Genomic DNA, 10,679 nt, shown 5'->3' on the forward strand with positions numbered 1-10,679 from the left:
CGGGTCGGGGGGGGGGGGGGGGGGGGATGGAAATCCCAGCACTCAAGAGGCAGAGGCAGATGGAGCTCTGTGAGTTTGTGGTCAGCCTGGTCTACACAGCAAGTTCCGGGCCAGTCAGTGTTACATTGCAAGACCCTGTAATAAACAGTTGAAAAATAAAGCCCTGGCTGGGAAGACAGCTCAGCTGGTAGAGTGTACATCAACAAAAGCACGAGGCTCTCGGTTCATGTGAGACCCCATGTGAAAACACAAATAAGCAAACAAGCAAAAAACCAGATGTGCTGATGTGCCCTTGCAATATCAGGGCTGGGGACGCGGAGACAGCCTAATCCCTGGGGTCTGTAGCCAGCCTAGCCTATGGGGCAAGGTCCAAGCCAGTGAGAGACCTTGTCACAAAAAATAAGGTGGCCAGTGCCTGAGGAACAACATCTGAGGCAAACCTTTGGTCTCCATTTGCACACATGCGTGTGTGCGCATACTACAGACCAAGTGGGTATGATTACAGAGATGAAGTCATCTTTCTAGCAGGAGATGTCCAGATGGTCCCCAAGTGTTACATGGTCCCCTTCCTTTCTGCTGGACTCACACCTTGTCCTCATTCTCTGAGGATCGCTACATCTCCACATCTGTCTTGGATGGAGCAGGAAGCCTTTCTCCCTGTACAGGTCGCTGAGGATGGCAGCTTCCAAGGCAGTGAGTGGGGAGCAAGCAAGGGCAGATCCTAAAACCAAAGAAGGGGGGTGCTGATGAGGGTACACATTAGGCCTGGATAGCAGGTAGGGCTTGTGGGTCACAGGCTTGGCAGTTATGTGCTCCTAAACATTTTATCATCATCATCATCATCATCATCATCATCTTCAATCATCATTGTGTGTCGGTGATGTGTGCACAGGGGTGCACATCTGTAGAGGTCAGAGGACAGCTTGCAGGAGATGCTTCTCTCCTTCTACCCAGTGGGTTCTGGGGACAGCACTCAGGTCATCCACTTAACCCAGTAAGCAGTTTACCCAGGGAACCATTGGCTCCTGACACACCTGATTCCAGTGACAGAAGCTCACCTTTTGGTCACCACTGAAAACAAGCAATTGGATGTGGCAGGGATTTTTTTTTTCTTGAGATAAGGTTTTACTCTGTAAACCAAGTTGGCCTCAAATCTTGAATTCATGAGAATCTTGACGGCCCAGCCTTATAGGTATGAGCTAGATACATTAGAAATTCCGAATTTAGAGTTTCTCCTCATAATTATAGCATTTCCTCTTCTGGCAAAGATTTGGTCGAAGCCAGCATTTTTCAGACATAGATTGCGACCTATCCGTGGGTCATAAAATCAACACAATGGATGTGCCCTTGTTTCTTTCCTTTTAAATTGGATAGATGAGAAAGAGTAGAGGATGATAGCACACGTTGCATGTAGCTGAGGTACATATTATTAGTAAAACTTTTATCCAGTGCACACACTGGCAGCAGCTCTGGTGTCCCTACTGCCTGGGCTTGGAGCGTGGCTGTGACCGGGACAAGCCACTTCTCTGCACACCCTTCAGTGACCTCACGGCACGGCAATGGTAATTTGGTTGAAGCCACCGGGCAGTTGTGAGAATTGACCGTAACGAAACACGTGAAGTGCGGGGCCACTAGGCATATTGGTGCACACTTGTGACTCTAGCACTCCGAGGAAGCTGAGGTAGGAAGACTGAGAGCCCAAGGCCAGGCATCAGTGATGTAGCAGGACCCCATCTCAAAAGCACATAAACATAAACAAACAACCCATCCAGTACCCAGAATACCCAGGGCAAGCCAGGTCACCTAGGAGTCAGCTTTGGATTGAACTAGAAAACATGGGTACCAACAGCGCTCCCTGCCTCGGGACCCTGCTGGGGGCCATGTCACAGTCATGGAGCCTCCTGGTTTCTTGAAGTTCAGGCAAGGACTGGGAACAGGCCTCCCTCGCTGCCTCAGTTTCCCTCCACCAAACTGGGGCCTCAACGGTGGTGCTTGGCAGAGCCCCAGTGCCAAGAGGGTCCAGGACCCTGAGGGGCGGGGGACAGGAAAGTGGTGGGACCCCGGGGCCCCTGAGACCTCCAGAGAACAACCTGGTCTTACCCTGGGGAAGCTGGCCTCCCTTTCCGGGCCGACGGCACTAATGAGAACCACATTTGGTTCCAAGAGCTCCAGCCAGAGCTGAGCACCCCTTCATTCCTTCCCAACCGCACCCTCCCCCCCAATTTTTTTTTTTCCACTCCACCTCTTCACCTTCCTTCCCTGTTTCCTCTCTGTCTTCGCTCTACAGACTTCAGGCCCCTCCAAAAGCTTTCATCTGCTGCACATGTTTGGTTATGACAGGAGAGGAAGAAACACATTAGCTATCAGCAGAGCTGGCCGGGAGCCAGGCAGCCGGGATTGTTCCATCTAGCAGAGGTAGATAGATGGTCATGGGCTTGGATGAGAGTGTGGACCAGTGGCCTCTACACGGCAGAGCGCAAAGGGGGCAGCTTCCCGCCCTCCTCGCTGGCTCGGTAGACAGAGAGAGGCACTGGTTGTGATGAATTGGAGGACACTTCTGTGCCTGGCCCCCCTGCGGTCCTTGCAACTGGTCACGGGGCTCAGGTCTTCCTATCCCAGGTGGGGTGAAACAGGAAAACCGGGGTGCCTACTGTGCGGAGGTTCTTGTGTTTCTTATGTTGTCCTGGCTTCTGGACTTTGTCGTCGTCGTCCTGGGCTGGGTCCCACGAGGAAGGGAGGGCTAAAAAGGACAGAGAGCCACGGCCACGCAGAAACTGTCCACAGGTAACTTCCTGTTTCATCTCTCCAGGCATCAGGCCGAGAGGCAGGAAGACACACAGCACTGTGGTCACGCAGCTCCAGACACCCCAACCAGTTGAACCTCAGCAGAGTATCCCACCACTGAGGGAGAACAAAGGGCCGAACCTCAGAGCACAGTGGTACACACTGAGGGCCTCGAACACATTTCGCATTAAGCAGCTTCTTGTGGCGTCAGCCTTGTGGGTGACATCTGGAGAGACATTTCACTTCCTGAACGTGTTCTCCATCTGCCAAGCAGGGACAATGATAAGGAGGTTTAAGTCAAAGCTGGAATGAGACCGGGCCAGTGGGTGTACCGGGCCAGTGGGTGTACCGGGTGGGCTCTAGAGCGCCGCCAAGTGGAGACCCGAGGGACCGGGCCGCTTGTGCATCGTGGCTGTGGATATGGGTGATACTGGCCTGAACAGCATGGAGACCACTGGGTCTCAGTTTTAGGTTTCAGAACATTTTATACTCTTAAAAATCAGTGGAGAGTTCACTTTCTGTTTATAGGTAATATCTATCAAAGCTCACTCCATTGAAAATAAGAACTGAGAAATTTCAAATATTCAATAATAAAATGTATGGATTGGGGGATCTCTGGCACCCTGTAAATTGAGCATTGTAGCTCATACTTGTAAATCCCAGCACTGAAGGCGGAAGAAGCAGGAGGATTAGAAGTTCAAGGCCAGCTGGGCAGTGGTGCACGCCTTTAGTCCCAGCACTCAGCCAGGCAGATCTTTGTGAGTTGGAGGCCAACCTGGTCTACAGAGCAAGATCCAGGACAGGCACCAAAACTACACGGAGAAACCATGTCTCAAAAAACCAAAAACAACAACAACAAAAGAAGTTCAAGGCCAGTCTGGAGCCCGTGAAACCCTGTCTTAGAAACAAAAACAAACCCACCGGGAGCCTCGCACTTTGAATGGCTCCTTTGCCACGATTCTGTAGTTCTACCGGTCACAAGTTCTTATGCTTGGCATTTGAAAATCGTGGTTCACCGAATTCCATGGGCCTTTCAAATGTCCTGCCTTCCACAAACATCACTGATCCAAGTTTGCCCACCTCACCAGCCCCATCTTTTTTTATTGCTCTTTTTTATTGGCCTGTTTGGTCGGTTATGGAGCTATATAGTTTGGCTGACCTGGAGCTAGCTCACTAGGTAGCCCAGGTTGGCCTTGAACTTGCAGTAACCCTTCTGCCTCTGCCTCCTGTGTGCTGGCATTAGAGGTAGGCAACACCATGCCTGCCCCACAACACCCATCGGAATGGGAGACTCTTGAGGTATTAGGAAACAGCAGGTACAGACAGAGATTTAGAATTCTAACTCCTGACTGAAAGCTTGCGTTTTTATCTCCGACAACACACGCATCACATTTTCTTTGAAATGACAGACTGCCTTGGTTTACTTTTTTTTTTAATTTCCAGATAGGGGGTTGGGGATTTAGCTCAGTGGTAGAATACTTGCCAGCAAGTGCAAGGCCCTGGGTTCGAACCTCAGCTCCAAAAAAAAAAAAAAAAAAGAAAGAAAAGTAAATTTCCAGATAGGTAGGCTTAAGTGGCCTGGATAACTATGTAGACCAAGCTGTCCTCAAATTCACAGTAGTCCCTCTGTCTCTGCCTTCTGAGTGCTGGGCCACCACAGGCATATGAATACCACAACTGGGCCTCACATATTCACTTTTTTTTTTTTTTCCAAGACAGGGTTTCTCTGTGTAGTTTTGGTGCTTGTCCTGGATCTCGCTCTGTAGACCAGGCTGGCCTCGAACTCACAGAGATCCACCTGGCTCTGCCTCCCCGGTGCTGGGATTAAAGGCGTGCGCCACCTTGCTTTTCCTCTAGCAAGCCGATGTTTGTCGTTTGCATTTAGCATGCTTTGTGTGTATGTCTCATAGAACATTAAGAAGTGTACCCCGGGGCTGAAATTGGACAAGACTTCATTTTCACTGTTGCATGGAGGAAGGCTATTCTCAGGGAGTTGCCTGCCCCCTCCCCAGTGTGGGGTGGTGGAGAGGGCAGTGATGATTGGCATAGTTGTTGTCTGTGACATCATTCACACTAAGGCACCATTGCCTTCGTGAATGTCACAAGGACAAAGCCGGCACGTGTGTTAACACAGTCAACGTAGACAGGTACTATTAGCAGGGTATGATGATGCATGCCTGTAACCTCTGAACCCTGGAGGTGGAGGCAGGAGGACCAGATGGTTGAAAAATATCCTGAGGTACATGGTGGATTCAAGGCCAGCCTGGGATACATAAGGCCCGTCTAAACCCACACCAAACCACACCACAAAACCCTCCAGAACTAGTGTGGAGACAGGTCTTCGTTAATGTTAGTTTGGGGGATGGTACAGTGAAACTACTTTCACTGTTTAGCCGGGCGGAGGTAGCTCATGCCTTCAATCCCAGCACTCTGGAGGAAGACAGCAGGTGCAGGAGGATCTCTGTGAGTTCAAGACCAGCCTGGTCTACGATCGAATTCCAGGACAGCCAGAGCTGTTACACAGAGAAACCCTGTCTCAAAAAACCAAAACCAACCAACCAAACAAAAAACCCCCAAACGACATTCACTGTTTAAAAGCCCGATGGGCCATGTGCCTTTTTCCTGAATCGATTTTACTCACTGTTCATCTGATTCTGCCCCTCCACTTGACAGTTAAGGAAATTAAGGCTTACGAGGCTGAGTGGTTCTGTCATTTGTCACCCAGTTGGCAGTTAGTAAGCAGAAGGGAGCCTGGGTCTCATGTCTGTAAGTCATGTGTCCTTACTCCAGACCTCCCAAAGGATTTTAGGTGCTGTTCCAGCTCTGGCACATTCATAGTCAAAGCCAGCCGTGTCCCATAGGTGCAGAAGGCAGGCACACCTTTGTCCTGCACTGCCAGTCCGAAGACAGGATGGCCATTCCAGGGTCATCCTCGGGCCATCCTAGGTGTGGAGTGCACTCTATTTAAATTGTTTAATCCCGGCACTTGAGGGACTGGGGCAGGAGAATATTGAGTTTGAAACCATCCTGGGTTACACAGGGAAACCCTGTCCAAAAAAAAAAAAAAAAAAAAAAAAAAAAAAAAAAATTAAAATAGTAGCTTGCAAGGAGGGGGGGTCTAGCTCAGTAGAGTGATGGGTGCGAGCACATGCAAGGCCCCGTATGTGATGCCTGGCATCAAATAAAGAAAGAAGGCACATGCTTTGGAAACAATTTTTGCTGGGGATGCAGCTTGAGCGTGTGTATCATGTGTAAGGTCTTGGGTTTTCTTCCCAGCATGGTGACAGCTAGGTGGACAGGGAGGGTTAAGAAGAGAGAGAGAGAGAGAGAGAGAGAGAGAGAGAGAGAGAGAGAGAGAGAGAGAGAGAGAGAGAGAACTATTCCTCTACTGATTTATAGAGATCTCCAATGTAAACTGCTAAACGAAATAAGCAAGCTAGAGAAAAGGTCTTTGAAAGTCTAGAGTGTAGTTCAGTGCTTGTCTGGGAGGCATAAAACCCTTGTTTCCACCCACAGTAGAAGAGTCGAGAAGGGAGGGAGGGAGGGATGGGGGGGGGAGAATCTAAAGCTTGTGGGTTTGGGAGTCAAGAAGGAAGAGCGAGGGAGGGGGTTGGCTCTTCGAGGCAGAGTTTTCTCTAGAAGAACAGATAGCGGAAAAGGGGTACCTGTCGCTCCGGAGAGTCAAGGAACCCTGTGGGAGGGGGGTGTCTCTCATCAGTCTCCTGGGGTACGCTTTGACATTTGAACCCTGCTAAACACGACTGACTAACCATTCGAACAGACAAAAGCTTCCAGGAGGCTTGGTGCCGTCTCCTCCGCCCGAGCAGCACTTGTAGCGTTCACCAACCCTATCAGACGCCAGTCAGCTACGCCAGTCAGCAGACGGGTCTACTGGACACAAACCGCCTTCCCACCCCCACCCCCGTGAAAGAGACGGGTGGCTGTGCTCAACCCAAACTGTGGGCCACAGCGAGAGTGAATGTGGGTTCAGGAGCCTCACCCCATTCACTCTGGCTTTCCTGTCCCCCTCCACCTGCAGGTAAGATCCTGGTTCACTGTGCCATGGGCCGAAGCCGGTCGGCAACCCTGGTCCTGGCCTACCTGATGATCCACAAGAACATGACCTTGGTGGACGCCATCCAACAAGTGGCTAAGAACCGCTGTGTCCTGCCCAACCGGGGCTTCCTGAAGCAGCTCCGAGAGCTGGATAAGCAGCTGGTGAAGCGGCGGCGGCAGGCCGGGCCAGGGGACAGCGAGCTGGGGAGGTAGGGGGCCCGCCCCGGGGAGGATCGGGGACCCTGGCGCCCAGAGCAGAGGAAGGCTGACGGGCGTCTGCTCGGAGGCTTTGTGGGTCATGGAGATGGGACAGTGAAATTAAAAGGCTGGGTACAGGGAGGATGCCCAGCTGTCTCCTCCAGGTCTAGTTCTCCATCTCACGGTGGGCCAGGCCGGCTGCAGGGGACCTGGGTTCCGATGAGTACCACTGTGGTCTCCTATCCTTTAAGTTGGAAGCAGAGAGGTAATTTTTTTTTTAAATGTGTGGGCATTGTGTTGTGATTAAATGTTTAGCTCTGAAAGAAAAAAGAAATCACATTCTTATAAAAAAAACCCAAAAAACCTTAAAATAGAACTTGATTTTTTAACCACAGAAAACTGCCTGACAAGCTGTGTTACAAGACGGGCTTTACCACTTAGGAGGAGCCTCAGAGCATCCATGTTTCTTTGTCCATGGTGGCGTGTGTGTGTGTGTGTGTGTGTGTGTGTGTGTGTGTGTGTGTGTAAGGGGTGGCATGGAGTCCCTTCCTTACATCACAGCCAGAGCTGTCACCACCCAGATGAGCTGTGATCAGTTTGGACAAGGAAGAGTGTAACCTCACAATTTGGGAAAAAAAGAGAGACAGGAGACACTTAATTTGAGGGGACCTGAACGCCTCTTTCCTTTTAGCTCCAGGAAGGGCACAATGGTGGTTCGTTTTCACTCACACCCGGAACTATTTGCAAAGGTCCAGTTTGCATGGAACTGGAGGGCTGGGCAGCCAGGTGAGCGCAGGTGTGAGCTGGTCTCTCTCTTGCGAGTGACGTCAGCACCACGAGGGTCCTTTTTCACTCAAGGAAACAGCAGCAGCATAGCAGTGTGGTGGCTTCCAGAAGCAGGAGCCCGGAAAAGATGGAACCTAGAGAGAGGCCTGCTGAGAGAGACCAGCCGTGGAGCACCACCAACGATGGTGTCCTGGAGAGAGCAGAGAGGACCTGAGACCTTGGGGGAATGGCAGGAAGGAGCCCATGCTTCCTTCCAGTGTGAACTAGAGGGTCCAAGAGGATGTTCTTGCTGGAGGGATGCTCAAGTCCAGGGAAGCTGGGTAAAGCCAGGTCACTGTGACATCCGGGGGAGCTGTCTTGCTTTCGTGCTACTTGTAGTTTGGGACCTTGTGGTTAGGCTGGTCTCCTGGGACTCTCCTGAGAATGCTCTGGGTGTCACCTTTGTCCAGGAGGAGGCTGGGTCCTCATCTTAACATAGGCATGGGAGATGACAGTTACAATATTGGCCTTGTAATAAAACAAACAAACAAACAAACAAAAAACCCAAAACCTTGCTGAAAAGTTGAAACCCAACACACACATAGTCACCTGGTCTTGCCAGGCAGCAAGCCTGAAGTGGAGACAGTGCTCAGCTGAGATGCCTGGCTGGATGAACCCCAAGTCATGATGGTGAGGGAAAGAACCCAGGAGTAGCATACCTACCAAGGACTGACATGCTTGAGGACTCAAATTTGGTGTCCTGGGAGCCACAGGCTCTTGGGAGAGGGACCTGGAGTCAGAGTAGTCCGGGCTTTTCATCAGAGCATCCTGATGACCCCTTCTGAACTCAGGTCTCTCTCTATTAGTCTTAGCCATCCAGTGTCCAGACAAGTCAGTATTTCCATTTTCATGATGCACTTGCGTTGTGAACTCATATGCACGAGACGTAGGACATACATAGTTCCATTGAGGTCTTCTTGAGCCACTGACCCGGTACCTCCTCCCATACCCCACCTCTCTGTGGAGTAGAGTCCTGTCGAAGCAGAGAACCTAATGTTGCATGCCTGGACTCTTCCTGGTGACTCCTGGAACTTAGAGGTAAGAGAAAGGAGGAACAGAAATGTTAGCAACAGTGTTTAAAGACTTCATAAGCAATGTTTGCACTCAGTTAAATAGCATTATCGAGATTTAGCACATTCCCAAACCTGGGTTAAGGGGCCAAAAGCAAATTAAAACAGGCAGATGGTACTAAAATGCAGCGTGGGACATGGGAGATGAGGTAACCAACCGGTGGAGAAGCCCACTCTAGCCGAGTTAGTGGGGTGTTGGGAAAGAATATGCTTCCAAGTGTGCAGTGAAACAGAGAGGAACCGGTCAAGGCCGTCTCTTATCACAAAAAGTGTGCCTCAGCCCAAACGGGGTTGGCAAGCAGCGCAGAGGGCCAAGGTGGACTCCATCTTTTACCCTTAATGCAAGTGGGAGCTGGGCTTCCTCGGTGGCTGAGGTTCAGCCCCATAGTCTACCCTGGACTGGCTAATTTGGAAAGAGGAAAATGGTTAAGTTCCAGGAATGTAATAAGTTTTACAAGGTAAAGGAGATGAAAAGATTTGAATAAAAGTTTTACAAGGTGGGGTAGGTAACTCAGGGAATATTGGCTCTTGGTGGGCTAGCCACCTTTAATAGAAAAAAAAAAAAGCCATTTCTCACAGAGAAACCTTTATTGAACGGGGAGGGTCTTGAGAGAACAGCTGACTGTGTAGCCCAGGTTGGTTTTGAATTCATGACCTAAGCTGGAGAGTTGGCTCAGCGGTTAAGAGCACCCAGGGTTGATTCCCAGCACACACTTGGTGGCTCACAACTGTCTGTAACTCCAGTTCCAGGGCATCTGATGGCTCTTCTGGCCTCCATGAGCACCAAGCACATATACACAGTACAGGAAAAACATCCCTATAAAAGAAAGAAAGAAGGAAAGAGAGAGAGAGAGAGAGAGAGAGAGAGAGAGAGGGAGGGAGGGAGGGAGGGAGGGAGGGAGGGAGGGAGGGAGGGAGGGAGGAAGGAAGGAAGGAAGGAAGGAAGGAAGGAAGGAAGGAAGGAAGGAAGAAAGAAAGATTCCAAAAAGAACCCAACTGTCCTCTCTCCCAGCAGGAGGGGGAATCTCACCCAGGACACAAGAGGAACTTGTCCTTGGAGGGCACCTTCCAAAGGGGTAGGAGATCCTAGAATTTTGATTTGGAACACTGATGACTGCAGAAAAATACAATTCTGGGAGTCTTCTGTCATTACACTGGATGAGATAAAGAGCAAGATGCCCCCGAGCCCAGGGCTTGCAGAACAGTTCTGGGTGGAGGAGGAAGATGCAGGAAAACCATCCCAGAAAGCGGCAGCAGGAACCCGCTCGATGGCAGGTCCCCGACGATAACGGCTGGGCAAGGCTTGCATCTACAGAGCCAATTTGACATCGTCAGGTGATCAATCATCCACTGGGCCTTCACATCAGAGGTGACAAATCTGGGCCTTTTCAGACTAGTGTTTCCGAGAGCTGATTCAGCCATCTGGGTATATTGCAGCTTAAAATTTCCGGCTGAGTTGGGGCAATTAACTTTTTGTTTTCTCTACCTCCTGACCAATGGGGTGTGGGTTATGTAGGAGGACTGTTGACATGCTGAGTCATCATTTCTAAAGTTGGCAAGCAGGGCCTGTAGACCTGAGCTACTTAAGTGAAGCTGGCATCAGATGACCACTCTTAGAAAGCAAACGCTGTTAGTCTTCAAGATGTGGGCAACGAGCGGATACCAACCTGAGCGCAGTTGTATTGTTGTGATGGATCTGAGCCATATCCCAGGATTTGTGGGGTGGCTTTTCCAGTGAGGCCCCGG

General features: G+C 50.5%; 1 protein-coding gene across 1 annotated transcript in view; it reads left to right on the forward strand.

Annotated features, from left to right (window-relative positions):
• The window catches only part of Dusp29 (dual specificity phosphatase 29), a 47,057-nt gene extending 37,432 nt beyond the window's left edge, over positions 1-9,625 (forward strand). The window contains exon 4 of the mRNA XM_028879779.2: positions 6,824-9,625. Within this exon, the coding sequence (XP_028735612.1) occupies positions 6,824-7,053 (230 nt within the window). The 3' untranslated portion in view covers positions 7,054-9,625. The remainder of the gene's footprint in view (positions 1-6,823) is intronic.
• Positions 9,626-10,679: the final 1,054 nt, after the last annotated feature.

The sequence above is a fragment of the Peromyscus leucopus genome, chromosome 9 (assembly GCF_004664715.2).
Source record: "Peromyscus leucopus breed LL Stock chromosome 9, UCI_PerLeu_2.1, whole genome shotgun sequence".
In the NCBI taxonomy this organism is placed as follows: Eukaryota; Metazoa; Chordata; class Mammalia; order Rodentia; family Cricetidae; genus Peromyscus; species Peromyscus leucopus.